At 40.0% G+C, this 19,003-nt stretch overlaps 3 protein-coding genes across 3 annotated transcripts in view; 2 read left to right on the top strand and 1 right to left on the bottom strand.

Moving 5' to 3' along the window:
* Positions 1-755: 755 nt before the first annotated feature.
* On the bottom strand, positions 756-8,212 carry rgra (retinal G protein coupled receptor a). Its single transcript, XM_029450044.1, has 7 exons — positions 7,819-8,212; positions 7,330-7,486; positions 6,756-6,877; positions 5,672-5,825; positions 5,423-5,540; positions 2,940-3,053; positions 756-2,571 (listed from the first exon to the last, which is right to left on the bottom strand). Exons 1-7 carry the CDS (start codon positions 7,895-7,897, stop codon positions 2,428-2,430), a joined length of 888 nt encoding a protein of 295 aa, XP_029305904.1. The 5' UTR covers positions 7,898-8,212; the 3' UTR covers positions 756-2,427.
* Positions 8,213-11,300: 3,088 nt separating this feature from the next.
* Positions 11,301-15,018, top strand: lrit1a (leucine-rich repeat, immunoglobulin-like and transmembrane domains 1a). Its single transcript, XM_029450304.1, has 4 exons — positions 11,301-11,422; positions 11,885-12,345; positions 13,377-13,682; positions 13,952-15,018. Exons 1-4 carry the CDS (start codon positions 11,301-11,303, stop codon positions 15,016-15,018), a joined length of 1,956 nt encoding a protein of 651 aa, XP_029306164.1.
* A 4-nt stretch (positions 15,019-15,022) lies between these two features.
* lrit2 (leucine-rich repeat, immunoglobulin-like and transmembrane domains 2) overlaps positions 15,023-19,003 on the top strand; it is a 5,779-nt gene continuing 1,798 nt past the window's right edge. Inside the window, exons 1-3 of the mRNA XM_029450229.1 lie at positions 15,023-15,496; positions 17,258-17,319; positions 17,543-18,333. Coding sequence (XP_029306089.1) covers positions 15,023-15,496; positions 17,258-17,319; positions 17,543-18,333 — 1,327 coding nt within the window. The remainder of the gene's footprint in view (positions 15,497-17,257; positions 17,320-17,542; positions 18,334-19,003) is intronic.

The following is a 19,003-nucleotide window of genomic DNA, read 5'->3' on the forward strand; positions in this document are numbered from 1 at the left end:
TCCATCAGTGTCTGGGGACTTTGATGTTCATGTCATGAAGGGTCTGATGGAAGTTTTATATTGATTACAATGACAATAATCTGCTCACGACGGATGCATGTAGCAAATTGAATCCAAGAGAGAATTCCATGACATCTAAAATGTCTAATGCGCAGTGTTTTCCCTGTGGATGACTGAATTAGCTGCAATAAATGAGAATGATGCTGATGACAACAGGGGTCGGGTTTGCCTACTGCACATTCGTCATCACTGCATTGTTATGCAACAACCTGCTCCACTGACAGGCTGTCGTCAATTAATCTGCTTAGAAAACCCAACTGGGAGCTTCTACTGTATGTTGTGACCTCTGGGTGTTATCTTTATCATGCGTGTTGAACTTCTACTTCTCTGTAATTGCACTGACACAAATGCAGTGGTGGAAAGACTCTTTAATTAAGTAAAACTAGTGTAGAAACGCTCTGTTACAAGTAAAGGTAATGCATTTAAAACCTTTACTTGAGTAAAATCAATACATACTACAAATACTAAAAATATGTAAGTACTCATTATACATATTTAATACATGTTTTAATGTATTAAATCTACACTTTCCACCACTGCACATATAAGTATCATGTTAACTGTCAGTAGCACTGTGGATATTTTAAAGCATTATCTTTTTTAGTAATAGTGGGTTATATGCGGAAGAGATAAATCCCACTGCTTTTTTTTTATACAGTGAATAATACAAAAAAAACCACAAAAAGACAAAGAGTCTAAACTTCCTTTATTAATGATCCAATAATTGCTGGATGTTTTACAAGTAGTTATTGTTTTAAGTTAATCACAGATCATTTCTGTAAATTATAAACCGCAATTGGACAGAATTTCTTTTATTTAGAAAAGCAAAATGAGGTTTACAGGGTTCATAGGGACCAATAACTACAGCAAATATATATATAACGACATCGTACAGTATTTAATAATTGCATATCTGGGCTCCTAACATCTGGGGTTCAACACTAACTAATCTTTTTGCCATTTATCCGTTTACAGAGGAAATTCAGTTGTGAATGGGCCTGTTTGTGCTTTTGAGGATTTACATTGTGATGTGTCATTATATAGCAACGGGATCTGCTGAAGTTTCCCATATAACTAAAGGTTGTGACAAAATGTGTCACATGTTGATAACATTCCTTATTATCCTGTCACTAAAATCATAATGTATGCTACATTCAAACAGAGAGTGGACTACTTGGTTTTTGAAACCTACTGTAAGAATATTGATTATATGATAACCAGTATGTTATTGTGTATTGTCTAACGCTGTGGTTAAACAATACATTTCAAAGAGATGTCAAAGTAATGCTGTTTAATAATGTTTGTAAGTAAACATAATCATATGCGAAAAAACACAATATTTGTATTCATAATTATAATTATAATTAAATATATAAATTAAATACTAATCTAGTCTAAGGCTCAGTCATAGAAGGAATTTCACAAACATAAAGGAGCCGCCGTAGATAATTACATTTTATAGCCTTATCTAAACCAGGAATATACATTTAATATTATTTTTTAATTAAATACCAAAAACTTATTCTGAGTTCTCTTATTTCTCTATTTAAATGTCACACAGACTTCTGTCTTTATTTCATATGCTGGCCAGAAGCATGTCCAGTTAATCTAAAGCCACGACTAATCTCCAACTGGTCGTGGGGGCTGTGTATTGAAGAATGGTCCTCTTGTTTAGAGGATTAGTTCAGTTCTACTCTGGATACAGAGGTCACTCACGATCGTACGTCGCATGACGAGAGTGTCATGCACACACTTTCACATTTCATTGACAGGCGCAATAAACAAGGAAGGACGCCCAGAGAGGTCAAAGATTCATAAATCTGCGACATGAATCCTCTGTTAGCTGTTAGTCTATTTGATTTGAAGCTGCTGATATTAATTTCTTTGTAGGACGGTTTATATTTTAAATCAATCTTGAAACTACAAAAACATTTGGACATCATGAATGACGTCAGTTTACAGAAAACATTGCTTAAAATTAACTCAAAATGAAAATCGTCCCTACTTAATGAGAGAAATCACATTAACTTCCACCAGATACATCCTGTGTTTGTTGCAGAAGTAGCCAAGCCAATGTTTTTTTGTTGCATTTACGTGATACAATGAAATAATACTACTTAGTAGTCCCTCCCAAGAGGAATCTTTTGACACTTTTCAGCAACTTGTTTTTTTTTCTGCACTGTGCCAATTTCTTTTACAAAACAAAACTCGAGAAACAAAGGACAACTTATCCCGGACAGATGTTTACAAGGGACAATGGCTACCACTGTTCAAGACACAACACATGCACATACACTAACAGACAGAAACATAGGTACCTGTGAGAAAACACCAGGACAGTAAGTGTGTAATTATTGCATGCTTAGTTTATTTGGACTTGTTCTCAATTTGAGGAACTTCAATCTTTTCCCCGGTGAGGAACTGCCAGATGCCTCCTCTGTAGTTCTCATTTCCCAAAGCATACAGGAAGACATTGAAGATCGGAGAGGTCTTAGCCAGGATTGGAGCCATCTGCAGAGAGAGGACAAGGTTGTTAATGCTTTAAAATGTAATTATCAAGCAGCATTAATAATTTAAATCCACCATGTGTATAATCTTTATGATTTAATTATTATAATTTTGTTTTGCAGAAAAATAAGAAAAAGCCCATGAAAATTGGTGCGCTCTATGTATGTGTGTGTATGTATGTGGAGAGATGGCAGCACACATTGCTGTCTTCCACAGTGCATTTCTTGATACTACCACAGGGGGCGCCAAAGTCAGAAATCTTCACAATTCCACACATAGGGATTTTAACATTTAGGATATTTCACAATATATATGTGTGTCTAGCGAAGTTCTAGGATGTTTGTGTGCATGCATGTGGCAGCTGTCCTCACCATCCTGAGCTTGGGGGAAACCAGGTTGGCGTTCTCCACAGCGGCGTAGAAAGCCAGGAGGCCGTAGGGGCCCCAGCAGAGCAGCATGGTCTTGAGCGGAGTGTTGGGGTTGAACTACAGAGGGTAAAGGGTAGAGAGAGGCAGAGCAGAAGAAATAAACATGAAATGAGTTCCCGATCAACCACGGGGAGTGAAGGAAACAAAAATGCCTTTAGTCATGAGGTGCAGTCACACGCCTGGGATAATGTCTGAGAGAAAAACAGTGTCTGTGTTCAGGCCATTCATGCTCAGCTAGAAAGCAAAAACAGCAAGCGAGTACCGGATAATCCAGGGGTCAAGTGGGCATTATTCTGAGTCTAAATGAACACATTCAATGTCAAATTTAACCCCTTAACATACAGGTTAGCCTCTTAATTAGCTTTAAGTTTGGACAAATCATTTTTATGCCACACTGTCTGACAGTATCATATATTTGTTTCAGCTTGTTTCAACTCTGCATTGAAGTGATATGATCTTTACACTAAGTGAAATATTCAAACCCTCAACATCCTGTTTTTATGGCTGCGCTGGCTATATTCTAGATATCCTGTGTATCATTTTATATACATTTGGCACATTTGAAACGTTGGCATTTCTACTTGAACTTAAAATAAAGCAGGTTTGAACAAAGTTCGGCTGCACTGCACACATTTGTTCTGACTGAGGGGGTCCTGGCCTGAGAAGCATTTGAGGATATTTATAAAGCAACATCAAACACAACTTCTCACCCCTTTCTTTGGCCATAGGACACGTCTGGACAGTATATCCCTCCAGGTCCTTATGGCATACAGTGTGCGACTATACATAACATGACATACATTACATAATTGAATTGCTCTGTTGGAGAGCTTGGTGTCTGTACTCTGTACTTTGTGCATGTAATGAAAGCGTCTCCAGCCAACTCAGATGACTGTGAGTAATGGGCTTATGCAACATAAAGTGAGGCAACCTGATTCAGCCCCTGAGGAACTCCACTATTGAAGTGGCCATTCACAGATACATTGTTCTTTTCACCACGCACCAGCTATCGTCCACATTCCCAACTGAAGCACTCGGTCTTCCTCCTTTGGCAATGACCTATATATGTCACAACCTGCATTCTCGCCATTCATTGTCTGTTGTGTCACTCTGAATAAGGCCCGCGTGTGGAAGTTGCTTCACGTGCATACACCAGGAAGAGATGAAATAGATGTCAATATAGGGAGAATCCTCTTACAATGGGAAGTGGTTCAGGAAGTCTTCCGATTCTTTATTTAGGTAAAAGTATAAAGTACTGATACCACACTGTACAATTCCTCTATTTCAAGCAAAAGTCCTACTCTGAAAATGCTACTTAAGTAAAAGCATGTAAGTATAATCAGGAGAATGTAGTAAAAGTGAAAAAAGAAAAATAGCCCCTGTGACTGTTATAGCCTATTATTATTATTATTATTATTATTATTATTATTATTATTATTATTATTATTATTATATTATTATTATTATTATATTATTATTATTATTATTATATTATTATTATTATTATTATTATTATTATTATTATTATTATTATTATTATTATTATTATTATTATTATTATTATTATTATTATTATATTATTATTATTATTATTATTATTATTATTATTATTATTATTATTATTATTATTATTATTATTATTATTATTCATGCATTAATGTTAAAGCCGTTTGTTTAGGTGGAGCTTATTTTAACTATTTTGAATCACAATGCAACTAATGATTATTTTCACTATGGATTAATCTGATGATTATTTTCTCTATTAATCTAGTGATTGTTTGGTTTGTAAAAACTGTAATCACAAATTGTCATAGTCCAAAGTGACATATTCACAATGATTGTTTTGTCCAACCAACTGTAAAAATTCCTGATTATTAAAAATAAATCAAAATAATTAAAAGGAAAAGAAACAAATTTTATAAGCTTTTCATATGTTTTGAATGCAAAAGTCTTAATACGTAAACAAACTAGTAACTAAATCTGTCAGGTAAATGTAGTGCCGTAAACAGTACAATATTAATTAATGTAGTGGAGTAGAACTAGAAAGTGACATGAAAATAATAGAATAAGTTTATAAGTAGGTAAAATGTGCACCTAAGTCCAGTACTTGAGTAAATGCACCCACCACTGGGTGACTTCAAAGCAAAGTGGATTCCATATTTGTTTCTGCATTAGTTATAACTGCTTTGTTACTTACAACTACCAGTGTCTTGGATTTCACAGTCATTTCTGAATTCATCTGCATCAAGCATGTGTTTAAATTTGTGTTTGAACTGAAACGAAACAGAACCAGTCTGTCTCCATGTTACATAAAATTGCTATGCCAACTTGAATTTTAAATCTCCATATCACTACGTATCACTTTATACTTCTGATCCTATGTTGTTGGGTTTAGTCTGTGTTTTCTTTTTTTCTTTTTTACTTACTTTGTTGTTGCCAGTCTTCTTGAATTTCTGTGCAATGGCCTGGTAAGAGGACATGACCACAAACACCTGGATGGCCATGTTGAAGATGGACATTGGGATCAAGTAAGACACGTAGTTTCTGTGGAGAGAAAAATGCATAAAAGGCTATAAAATCAGTATCGACTACTCTCAGTGAAAGATGGAGAATGCAAAGACATCAGTGTTTATCTGGACTGCATTGTGAAGAGAGTGTGTGTGTGTATACAACACCTGTCTCCTTTAGTGTAGTCCAGAGTGCAGCAGGTCCTCAGGGGCTCGTAGTCGTACTCTCCCCAGCCAATGAGTGGCATAGCAGACCAGAAGGCAGTGAAGAGCCAGACAAATACAGCCAGAGTGATGGCGCTGCTCCACTGCAGCTTTGTCCCTGGAAACATTCATCATTACTGTCTCTAACACCTCCAATAAAGGTCACACTACTGCCAAAGCACTTTGCTTGTATGTGTTAAAACCAGAGTAACTAGCTATCTAAAAAGCACAGAAAATGGTGTAAACTGCTGGTCAGGTGTTAAGTCACTTCCTCTTTCCCTTGTATCCTCCTATTAACGATGTCTAAAAATAGCACTAAAGCTGTTTTTATTCCTCACCATAAAAAGAAAAGGGTTTCTACTGAACACTCCCAGGTTGCAGTGTTAGCAGTATGTGCTGATCTGCTTATAACACTGTTTGTTATCTTCACAGGATATTTGGTCATTATTTCGCTATGGTGTGAGAACAGCCTGTGGCAAATTTAAAGACAACAGGCCACTTGTCCTGTCAAATGTTGTATTTGTACTATGTTGTTTATCCTGTACACACGACATCTATTGCACGTCTGTCCGTCCTGGGAGAGGGATCCCTCCTCAGTTGCTCTCCCTGAGGTTTCTTCCATTTCCCTCCCTTTAACTTATGGGGTTTCTTTTAGGAAGTTTTTCCTTGTGCGAATGCGAGGGTCTAAGGACAGAGGGTGTCGTAACCTGTACAGTCTGTAAAGCACACTGAGACAAATGTGTAATTTGTGATATTGGGCTATATAAATAAATTTGATTTGATTTGATTTGACTTGTTGACCAGCTGGCCTCTTCAGAATAGCAGGAGGTCTTAAGATCAGCTGGAGACCAAGAACAAAAATCTGCTCAGTGTTCTTGGATGTTGCGTGTGTGTGTGTGTGTGTGTGTGTGTGTGTGTGTGTGTGTGTGTGTGTGTGTGTGTGTGTGTGTAAGAGCCTGTGTTTCACGGGGGGAGGGAAAAGTAGAACGCATTTGTTTGTAATTCTGCATTTCCTACAGAGCAGGGGACATGGTAGGTGTTGACTTACTCGTGCAGTACTGGTGGTATCTGTCCCAGGCAATGGCGGCTATGAAGTGGATGCTGGAAAGAGCTGTAATAAAGCCATGGAAACCGTGAGTCTGGCATCCGTCAGAACCATAAGGCCAGTACCTGGAGACAGAGGTGTTCATAATGAGATGAATATATTAATCATAAAATAGTTAGTAAAATTGAGCTAAAACAGGTTATGTTCTTGACCACACACACGGATGGAAGCAATCAATCAATTTGCTTAATTCAGAATATGGGTCTATATTTAAAATAATAATAGTAATAACAATAATAATATTTATAATCCCTAGATTCATGAACACTGAGAGCTGCATCTCTCATTTCCTTATTACAGCTTGAAAATCTCCTGCAGTGCACATTACGAGTGTATTGACCGCTCCTCCTCCACTCTCCAGCCCTGATTGTTCCTCCCTGTATCGATTATACAGCTTCGTGTAGATTAATCATCTCGTGGACAGGTAGCCAGGTATTATTTGCACATTAAATTTAATTTGGCCACATTTGGTCGGACCTTGGTATTTATTATGAAAGGGGGTGGTTACATCACTCACCTCAGGAAGCTGGAGAAGGCTGCGACGGTGGCGTTCATTGAGATGCCAATATCAGCCATCGCTAAACTGAACACAAGGAAATTGCTTGGGGTCCTCAGCTCTCTCACTTTCAGGAAAGCAACGATTGTCACCGCATTTAGAAAGAAGCCCAGCATGCCTTTAGGGGAACATAAATAAACAATCATGAATGAAGACAGTATGTGGCGATGGATGGAAATCAGTGCGTGCACACACAACGATGTTTTTAGCGCCACATGCAGCACCGTGACATTTCATAAACATGCTCATTTCAAACATCACAGGCATGGTTTTGTTTACAGACTATACGTGAAATAATTTGCAAGTTTAAATAGAACAGACCCTGCGTCCCACAACAACATACTGTCAGTGACCGGGTGGCGTCAGGTCCTGTCATAGGTTAAAATTACACAGCGGGAGCAGCCTCGCAGTATTTATGGCTGATTTCCAACACAGAACAAAATCACTCACCCTCCACCAGCAGACAAGTTCCCAGGGAAAACACATCGAAGTCGGAGAAGCCTTCCGGTAAAGGGTACGACGAGACCATCCTGAATCCGAATTGACACAACAAAGTGCAGCTGACAGACTTTTCACTCCTCCCAATCCGCTCGTTTACTATGTGCCTCTATGTGGCTGAAGGAAGCCTGCTTTTAAAGGGGCATTTCACGTGAAAAGCATGCACAGTATTATTATGTAAAGCCCCCCACTCTCTGTCGCCCCAATCCGTGCAGGAATGTCTTAATGAACATAACCACACAAACCGCAATCCTTAATGCGTATTTGTCCACCGCAAACACATAAGCCCTCAATTAGTTACACAACAAGCCTTTGTGTCTCCGCGTCCCGGTGAGGATGCAGCCGCTGCTGATGTCAAAGGACGAGGCGACGAGTCTGATGCAGCCCACAGCTCTGCGTCGCTTTAAGGAGACACAACAGGTGTCTGCAGACGTCCAGCCTGCTGCCAATCAGAGCTACACTCACATCTAAGAAGAAACAAAGCCCTCCAACCACTATATCAAAAGATGTATCTCTACAAACAAGAATAACCCCATTATTCTTAGACTTCCATGTTATCGCCAAAGGCTGTGCATGAGTGTTTGATTAATGTTACATCCAGAGGCTACAGCGTTAAAGATATACATGTGAATAAGTGTAAAGAAAAAGTGTTGTCTCATCCGCATACAATAAAGGATTTATCACTTCCAGATTTCCAGCACATCAATACATTTTAGCTTATGCACAGTTTATATACAAATTAAATATATGTGTTGTATTTCAATTCATTATAGGTTAGTAACCCTTCCCATTTGCTGATTGATGACACAAAGTGATTATTGTGACAATACAGAGGATCTATGTGAATACTGCTGATCTGTATCTTTAATCATCTTTTGTCCCATATGGCAGGACTTTCGTTTTGTGGACTTTTTTGTTGTTGTTGTTGTAGGAAATATAATTTTTGATACACACACACTGACCTCAAGGGATTAAACTAATACGGCATCTGCATGAAATAAAAGAGGGCAAAAGAAAATTGCACTTTTGGAACTCCAGACACAATATGTGTCAACAGAAACTGGATTCAGTCTGTGATTTCCTGTGTGATGAGATGAAAAGATGTGACGTAAAATAAAAGGCTGTGTATTCAGCTTTACATGAATGACATGAAATCCAGCCATCATCCCCGGCCTTCAATGGATTTATCATGTTTCTGTTGCAACATCATATGCAGCTTTTCATGCCACAGGGATAGAGGGGACACAATCCTGACATTGTGTGGCTGAAGATTTTCTCACACTCAGGATTATAAGATCAGAAATCTTGGGAAATAAATGTAAAATGTCTGAAAAGTGCTAAATGATATGGAAATGCAAAATGGTCACGATTGAATATATTTATTGTATCTATCTATCTATCTATCTATCTATCATCTATCTATCATCTATCTATACAATAGTATTTGGATGTTTTTAGCTTACTTTTTCTGCTGAAGATAGTTGTGCACCACTAAAGCAAACTCTTAAATTCAATTGCTTCATTTTAGCCCAGTAATGATATTGTATGACCAGTCCAGAAATTCATTCTAATGTTACTTGAGTATATCTTTTCTAAAAATATGTTTTGCACAGTAAGAATGACAATGCACTCTTTAAATAAAGTACATACAATGTAAAAGGGAACCTTTATTTATTGGCTTCAGTAAATCAGATTAACTACTTGCAGTGCAATGTTTAAGTTTTTCAACATGAGGGAACGTGATTGCTCAACAAGTTTAGCCTCAGTACAGACCTGCACCGTTGTAAAACCATACGTACTGAGCAACCTGTGACTCAGAGGGATTTAATACAAAAGGTTAAGGAGTGCAATACATCTAAAAATAAACGGCGAATACTTAGGATGGAAAAAGGGAGACTTTAATATATCAGTATGTTGCACACAAGTCAGTAACACTTATTGTCTCTATTGATCTATAGGATTTAATAATAATAATAACACTTTTTGTTGTGTACTAAAACCTTGGGCCTTGCTTTGAGGGTAAATGTGAATCAGATGTTAAGTGGGTTCTTGCTGCCAAGTAGTTCACACACATTAAAGGCCTGTGTTACTCCATCTCTTAAGGCCAGAGTCGGCACACTTTGCAATGCCAGCCAAGTGTAACACTGAACTTCCTGCGTGATGAAATACAAGGGGGAACAAAGGAACTGGTGCCAAATAACCTAAGTTGTATTTACCTACATTGTAAAACAAAAGCTCTACAATTGGAGGTATTTTCCAGTTGTACTGTGGGACTCCAAATAGATTACTGAGGTGAAATCTAAAGGTCACTGTGAGTCTCTTGAATTCACACGGATTAAACATACTTTCCTTACCATTGTAGTCTTTTTCTTTATTACTTATTCTTTTTATTTAATGATGTCAATTTAGAAAATGATTATTTGTTTCTTGTTGATGAATGCCCAGGTAAAATAGTATACTTGATATATTTCTCAAAGCACTTGATTAATGTACTAAAGTGTGCTATTATATGCTGTATTACATTTTTTTTTTTTAAATCAAAGTATATTTTAAGCCACTTTTCAGATAACTATTAATACACTTATTAATAAGAGGAATACATATTTATTATACAATAACAATGTGTGGATACTACATTATAAATGACTTTGGAAGTCATTTCAAAAAAAGTATTAATCAGTAAGAAATAAAATTGTACTTTATACTATATTTAAGTGCAGTCGCAAAATAGTACAGTCAAGTACACTAAATGGTTTTAGTATATCTCCAGTAGCAGTTATTTAATACATTAGAATACTAAGTACATTGGTAGTACAGCAATAGCAGACTTTTAGTACATTAATCATGACTGTACTGTATTTGAATATTACTTAAATTCAACGTTCTGTCTTCTAACTGCAGTGATATTAGTTGCTGTGTTGTAAAAATATCAAAAATATGGTAGATTTAGAAAATGTTAAGTAAGCATCTGTTGGGTGCAAAAGCCCCAAGGTAGGAGCCACAGGCAATGATATAGGGGCCACCTTGTGGTAAAACACAGCGCTGTCCATTTACAGATTAACAGTCACGGCAGGGCTCAAATGAACAAACTACATTTGAGCGAAATAAAAAAATCCAAACATCACAGTGGATTATGACCATTTCGGAAGTGTTTTTCTGTGATAATAAATAGGGACGTCTCTGCGCAGCCTATCGGATTCCGGGATGCAATACGCATCCAAATGAAAAGAACGCCAGTCCTTTCGCTAATCCTTGTCTATCCTTTTTATCTCGGGACTCATAGCAGTCGGATCACTATGGGACAGCGAAGCGGTGGGATAAAGCCATGCGGATGATATTTCTGTAAATGAGAGTAAAAAGCAAGTCTGTTTGACTTCAGTGGGCGCAAACTGGGCGCATGTAGGCAAGCTGCGTATGCGTAAAAGAGGGCCAAAATGTTCCTCGTCCTGCTCCTGGGGCTCTACTTTGCCACAGGTGAACTTTTCTCCCCAGTGAGTTCGTGCCCATCGCAGTGCAGCTGTTTTTACCACAACCTGAGTGATGGATCAAAGGCCAGGTAAGGAGGATGTCCAAATGAAAATGATTTTATATCAAAAACACAAAAATAAATAAAATGTTCTGGTTTGTGCGCTCAGACGCATCCTTTTAGAGGGACATGTCTACTCATATGAGGACAGATGTTTGCATAGAGGTGAACACGTGTACAAAAGATAATTTAGGGAGTGCATGTCGGTCCAATTTTATTTAATGCAGGATTATCTCTCAAAGGCACTTTCAACCTCCCCATCAATGCATTTTTTGCGAGTTAGGATGGATTGGGAAATCTTTTTTTTCTCCAGAATTATTAGCCACAGCATTTTTTGCTGCTTGTGAATTTCCCACATATGTTTGTATCCTGTAGACTTCAAAATACTGTTTAATCCAAACACTTTACTTTGTTACATTGTAAAATGTCATTACATTTGTGAAGGATGATTTAGAGGTGAACACACTTTAACCTATGATGTCTCTCTTTTAGGAGCGTGATTTGCAATGATCCCGAGATAACTCTTGTGCCTGTCGGGTTTCCTGTTGACACGTCCAAGCTGCGGATCGAGAAGACGGCCATCCAGCGGATACCAAGCGAAGCCTTCAACTACCTCTCCAGTCTGGAATTCCTGTGGATGTCTTTCAACGCGCTGTCCGCCTTGAGCCCGGACAGTTTCCAGGGACTGCTCAATCTGGAAGAGCTTCGTCTGGACGGGAACGCCCTCACCGCCTTTCCCTGGGAATCTCTGATGGATATGCCAAGTCTCAGACTTCTCGATTTGCACAACAACCAGCTCACCTCGCTGCCAGCGGAGGCCACCACTTATATCAAGAACCTCACCTACCTGGATCTGTCCAGCAACAGCCTGCTGACCCTGCCGGTAGAGGTGCTGTCCACCTGGCTGGTAGTAAAACCTGTGCAAGGGCCAGAGAGCTCCAAAATGATACTTGGTAAGGTTCTCACCCAAACCTTCAGTCGTGGTTCATGCCTGCCTCATTTCAAAATACCAAATCACGCTGTTAAACACTGTGCGTAAAGGAAGAGTTTTAATTAATTTTGCGCAAAGCAACATTCTTGAACAGCAGCCGGTCAGAACAGTTGCTAAGCAACACACCATTTGATGTATGGTAGGGCATGGTCGGCAATCATTAATAAAAATGGCCCCATTAATATTTGAAGACGTCACGTGCTTTGGAAAAACGATGTAACATATTCAGCATTCAAAGACTTTATTTTAACGCAACCTTTTTTTTAGTTGCACCTTTAGGCCGAATATACACATTCAATATATGGTATATATATATAAGTGTATATATATATATATATATATATAAGTGTTTGTTATTGTATTTGTCAACAATTCTAACTCTTTCTGTGGACACCCATGAATGGAAGCTGGTGTATAAGCAGACAATGAATGGCAAAATAGCACAAAAAAAAAACAATCGTAATCATTTCAATTATATCTTCATAGGAGAAGGTATCATTGTTGACAAATACTGTACATATCTACCTGTGTGTGTGTGTGTGTGTGTGTGTGTGTGTGTGTGTGTGTGTGTGTGTGTGTGTGTGTGTGTGTGTGTGTGTGTGTGTGTGTGGTGTGTGTGTGTGTGTGTGTGTGCTTGTGAGAAAAACAAAATTCATTTTACACTTACTCATCTTCTGTGTTTAACCCATTCTTAAACTCAGAACAGTCAGCACAGGATGGTGGAAAGACTGCTGACCTGACCTTGATCACCAGACTACCATCATCATCATCATCATCATCATCATCATCATCATCATCATCATCATCATCATCATCATCATCATCATCATCATCATCATCATTGCCGTTGTAGTATGAATTAAATGTTAATCCTCTTACAGGATTAGCATCCTAACATCCACACCGGCCATCTGCAGGCCGGTCTATCACTTTGCACACAGCTGGACGCTCGTCTTCCTCCTGTAGCCTCACTTATCTCACTTATGCCCTCAGGTCTCCATGACAACCCCTGGGTGTGTGACTGTCGGCTCTACGACCTGGTCCAGTTCCAGAAGTCTCCGACTCTTTCGGTGGCATTCATTGACACAAGGCTCCGGTGTTCAGCCCCGGAGAGTGTATCAGGGGTCTTGTTCAGTGACGCAGAGCTGCGGCGCTGTCAGCTCCCACGTATACACACAGCTGTGGCACGAGTCCGGAGTGCTGTTGGGAACAATGTGCTGCTCCGCTGTGGGACCATTGGAGTTCCCATCCCAGACCTGACATGGCGCAAGGCCGATGGGCGGCTCCTTAATGGAACAGGTGAGTCTGCGGCGTCAGGGTCTTTCTATGTGTTGTGCCTTAGATAAGATGCTGTTGTATGCACTGCTGCTGTTAATTAAACAGAAAACTACCAGCGGAGATAGTAAGGTTGTAAGTCTGACTGACATCTGTGTCTACAACACACAGTTATGCACCACTGCTGATGATCAACATTGTGAAATCACCTGATTCAAGGGGGAATTTCTCATATGCCACATCATATTTAAATGTTCTTTTTTATCCATATTCTTCCCTCTCTGCCACCACAGTCCTGCAGGAAACCTCAAAGGAGGGAATCACCTGGTCCATCCTCAGTGTCCCAGCTGTGTCCTATCGGGATTCGGGGAAATACATCTGCAAAGCCACTAACTATGCAGGGAACGCTGAAGCTGTCATTTCTCTCGTTGTCTCTAACTCACCAAAACTAGAGGGGAATCAAACCAGCAACGACAAGAAATCCAAAGTCAAGAAACCCAACCCGATGGGCAAAGCTGCCTACCAGGAGAAACTGGTGGCTAGATATGTGGTTCCAACCTCCACCCCTTCATCCCTGCCTGTCCTGGATCCAGGCCTTCCACCTGGTCTTGGTCCTGGTCCTGGACTAGCCAGTTACAGCCTGGCTGAAAGAGCCACCCCAGGGCCTGCCACCTCCTCCAACCCAGATGCACTGCTGGATCTGGAGAAGACTAATCTAAGCAACCTGGCGGCCAACACGTCGTTACTGCAGCAGGACCCGGACAGGGTGGTCCGCTCAGTAAAGGTGGTGGGGGACACAGACAATACAATTTATTTGAACTGGAGAGCCCCTAAGGCCAAGAATACAACAGCATTTAGTGTGCTGTATGCAGTGTTTGGAGAGAGAGACATGAGAAAGATCAATGTTGGGGCGGGGCAGAACCGTGTGACCATCAATGGGTTGGTGCCCAGGACCAAGTATATTGCCTGTGTGTGTGTGAGGGGGCTGATCCCCAAGAAGGAGCAGTGTGTCATCTTTTCCACTGATGAAGCAGCCAGTGCCACTGGGACCCAGAGGCTGATTAATGTGATTGTGATCACGGTGGCCTGTATCATCGCGGTTCCGCTCACTGTCATTGTGTGCTGTGGGGCTCTGAAGAGACGCATTCAGAAGTACTGGGGAAAGAAATCCAAGGACATCCAAGATTCATATGTGACCTTTGAAACACTGTCGCCCGGCACGAAGGCCAAAGGGCTCGAGGGCGAGTATTTGAACAGACAGAACCCAGAGGAGTCCAATAGGTTGCTGTCAGCCCGCTCCAGCCTGGACTCTGAGGCCACAGCTAAGATAGAGGGACAACCTAACGAGTACTTCTGCTGACGTCATGCTCCAGCTCCGGCTCCTGCGCCACGGCATCTTCCTCGCACTCACCCGCTTCCACGTCTTAGTCCGACCTCTAATTCCCATTCACATCCCCATCCCAATCCCAATCCCAATCCCCATCCCCATCCCCATCCCCATTCGCATTCGCATTCCCATTCCCATTCCCATCCCCATCCCCATTCTCATCCCCATCCCAATCCTCATCCCAATCCTCATCTTCATCCCAATCCTCATCCCCATCCCCATCCCCATTCTCATCCCCATCCCAATCCTCATCCCAATCCTCATCCTCATCCCAATCCTAGTCCCAGTCCCAGTCCTAGTCCCAGTCCCAGTCCCAGTCCCCATCCCAATCCCCATCCCCATCACCACCCCCATCCCTATCACCATCAACATCCACATCCTTATCCACATCACTACCCGTGCTCTCACCCTCAGCAACATCCTGACGTCAGTCCCCCTCCCACACGCTCCCGTACACCCACACCTTGGGATTCCCCCCCACCTGTCCCTCCTCGCTGGATCATGCCACCAACTCCACCACCACAGAGAACCAACTTCTATCAAAGGACTTTTGCACGCTGCACTATAATGGAAATATCAGTTTAGAGGATTATTTAACATTTTATTCAACTTGTTTCTGCCAGATGTTTGTAGAATATTTCATGATTCTTACTCACTGGACTGTCGTACATATATCCATGCATTATTAGTAAGACAACATGCAAACACACTCATGCTTCTATGTCTAAAAGAATGTTTTGATCACTAAGCCTGTAAGAGAAAACATGTCAAAAGCTGAAAGAGTAAAACAATCATTGTAAACTATATTTCATCTCACTTACATGGCCCAGTGAAGAAACCTCTGCAACCTGATCTGACTTAAAGGGAACTCAACGGTAGATACTCCATTGTTTATACCATATATGTAGGTGTATGATTTGTATATACTGTACTGGATGATGTACACTTACATATACAGTTAAGTCTGTGCCTCTGTATATATCTGTCATATGTTCTCAGAGAAGATATACACATAGGCATGGTTCAACACTCTGGTGTGTGGAGAGAAGCCGGAGCTGGAGAGAAGTACAGAAAGGACTGAACTATGACACAATGTAAATACGGTGGAAATGATGCAAAAAAAAAGATTTCTATTCCCTGCAATGAGACACATACTGAAATATCTTTATGTACCTGTTTCGTGCCACCTAGAGGCATCATTATCCCATTAAATGTAGATCTATTTATTCCAATGATATTATTTGAATATAGTTGAATAAACTTTTATATATACATATGGTACTGTGTGTTCTGATATCTCTACTTTCACCTCAACATGTTGATCAGTTTTCAAAGTGGTTTTCCATTCAGCAATGATTTGAAAAAGGTGATGCAGGTTACGCTTTAATTTAATTTATGTGACTGGTTTAATTTTAGTTGATCAAACTCATTTCCAGGAATGAGTTCAGGATTTTCCAACGCTCAGGTGGTCTAAGACTTAAGGGTTCTACTTTGTGAAAGGTCACCCTCTATTATGAGTTTGTTAGTTGGAATATCTTATTTAATGTTAATTAATACATTTCTAATTCCTATAAATAAGTTATAAACCACTGATACAAACGACTTTTGGGTAGTCAGCTTGTGAAATATTCATCCAGATTTTCCAGCAGGACATTTCTCTTCAATTCATCGATAAGACCATCTAATGGACCAGTTATTTTCTGAAAAAACATGCAGACAGTCTAAACAACAACTGATGTAATATCAAGTTATTAACTTGTACAGCTATAGACTAGATGCCTGATCAGAGAGTGGAACTTGCAAGTATTTATTAATGACTTGTCAATCTTTCTAACGTCTTTACTACCAAATAGGAAGGGTACATACCAGTCAGGTGACTTTTCTATTCCTATTAAAGGCATATAAGTGATATATAAAGCCTTAGTAAATGATAAGTAACATTAATTACATACCATTCATAAAGACTTATCAGAAAGTGCCTTAAACATAGTGTGTCAGACCTGCTGGCCCGGTGTTGATCATGCCTGTCTCGCTGAAGAATTAGATGCCACTTGTTCAGTACGAGGTGCGTCAGGGATTAAGCTTAACAGGCTTCACTCGTCTGCCGCACACGACATGTCTTGAACACGAATGCAGCCCTCACCTTTAGGAATTTTCGCGGACTATGGACATAATTTGTTACCTGCTGGTTATAGCTTTGTTTAACTTCCAGGCGTATGACACTTATTCTCAATGTTTACGCGGGTGCAGCTGTGTAGAAGACCGTCATGGAAGGTAAGGCAGATGTATTTTTAACCTAACTGTGTCAGTGGGTGACGGTAGATAAATTAAAAGACATATGGTGTTGTGAAAAGTGCATATACAAGTAAAAAGTTTAGCTCTACGGGCTATAGGGAGGTCTGCAGCTGATATTGGTGGTCCAAGTGTATTTATGTTTATAGGGCATTAGGCTACATAGTAACCATCTGTTAATTTAAACTCTTCCCTTTAATCATAGGTCGCTCATATGTATGGAGGAAAACGCGTTTGGGGCCATACCAGAGAACCTTCCAGAAGATATGACCAAAATACGAATAGAAAAATCTCGTTTCACTGAAATACCCAGAGGGGCATTCTCAAACACACCCGCATTAGAACATTTGTGGTTGAACTTCAATGACATAACAGTGATAAACTCAAAGGGTCTGGAGGGTTTGGGGAATTTAACTGAGCTCCGTCTGCAAGGGAACAAACTCCGTTCAGTACCATGGACAGCGTTCGAGGACACGCCGGGCCTGAAGATCCTGGACCTGAAGCACAACCAGCTGGACGTCCTGCCGGAGCATGCTTTAAAGTTTTTGCCCCTTCTTACTTACTTAGACTTATCTTTCAATCGGCTTACGGTCATATCGAAGGAGGTCTTTCAAAACTGGCCTCTCTATCAAAAACTACAAAGCACGGAGGAGCGGGATGCGAGTTCTTTCGGGCCGAACGTCGTCCTCGCGCTCCACGACAACGTGTGGCTCTGCGACTGTCGTTTGAAGGGCTTTGTGGAGTTCATAAAGTCCCTGATCCCCCCGATTATACTGATGAACTCCTACTTGACCTGCTCAGGGCCGGACTTTAGGGCGGGCAAGTTCTTCCATGAGGTAGAGCTGCAGGCGTGCGTGAGGCCCACCGTCACCACCCCGACCTCCAACATCCGACTGCCGCAGGGTGTAAACGTCACCCTGCGGTGCCTCGCCAAGGCCAGGCCAGGCCCCGCAGTATGGTGGACATATGGTCTGAAGATAATCAGAGGATTTCACGGTAAGAGTGTGAAGTGCACGATATGTCATCCACACATCCAGAACGATATCTTGTGTTGAATTAGTTACTTAAACACTTTTTAATCGCAGACTTTATAACCCCTCTTTAAGATGAGGAGAGATACATCTGGATATTTGCCCACTGCGATATAATCACCACTGATTCTCTCAATCTGCACACCATCAGTGTTGATTAAGTGTGTTTGGAGATTATAGTGTGCTGTAGCCTACCTAATGTCAGTTGTGCAATTAAATAAATATCTGCGACATTAGACCTTTAGAGTGGAGTGCTTACTGCAGATCATCACTGCAAATAATCAGTTCAACAAATAGCAACCATGATGTTGCTGCCACTAGTGTCCCTGCTACTATCACTATCCCTACTTCTATTGCTAACAGTCTATATATATATATATATATATATATATATATATATATATATATATATATATATATATATATATATATATATATATATATATATATATATATATATATATATATATATATATGTAGCTACTTGCTTTATACTGGTTAATAAATTATTATAATTAAACCATTAATACAAACAAAGTGTTGGTTATTGTTTACATTTACATGAGGACATTTCTAGCCTTCATTTGAAGTGTGATCACAAATGTCCCATGAAAATGTTACTTCAGTATTACATT

This window comes from Cottoperca gobio, chromosome 15, assembly GCF_900634415.1.
Source record: "Cottoperca gobio chromosome 15, fCotGob3.1, whole genome shotgun sequence".
NCBI lineage: Eukaryota > Metazoa > Chordata > Actinopteri > Perciformes > Bovichtidae > Cottoperca > Cottoperca gobio.

Coding starts and splice junctions, on each gene's coding strand:
- rgra (XM_029450044.1), bottom strand. CDS start 7,897: ATGGTCTCGTCGTACCCTTTACCGGAAGGCTTCTCCGACTTCGATGTG. Junction 3,054..5,422: donor AGAAGACTGGCAACAACAAA/GTAAGTAAAAAA, acceptor TACCCTCTGTAG/TTCAACCCCAACACTCCGCT. Junction 2,572..2,939: donor TTTCCCCCAAGCTCAGGATG/GTGAGGACAGCT, acceptor CTCTCTCTGCAG/ATGGCTCCAATCCTGGCTAA.
- lrit1a (XM_029450304.1), top strand. CDS start 11,301: ATGTTCCTCGTCCTGCTCCTGGGGCTCTACTTTGCCACAGGTGAACTT. Junction 11,423..11,884: donor AGTGATGGATCAAAGGCCAG/GTAAGGAGGATG, acceptor TCTCTCTTTTAG/GAGCGTGATTTGCAATGATC. Junction 13,683..13,951: donor GCGGCTCCTTAATGGAACAG/GTGAGTCTGCGG, acceptor CTGCCACCACAG/TCCTGCAGGAAACCTCAAAG.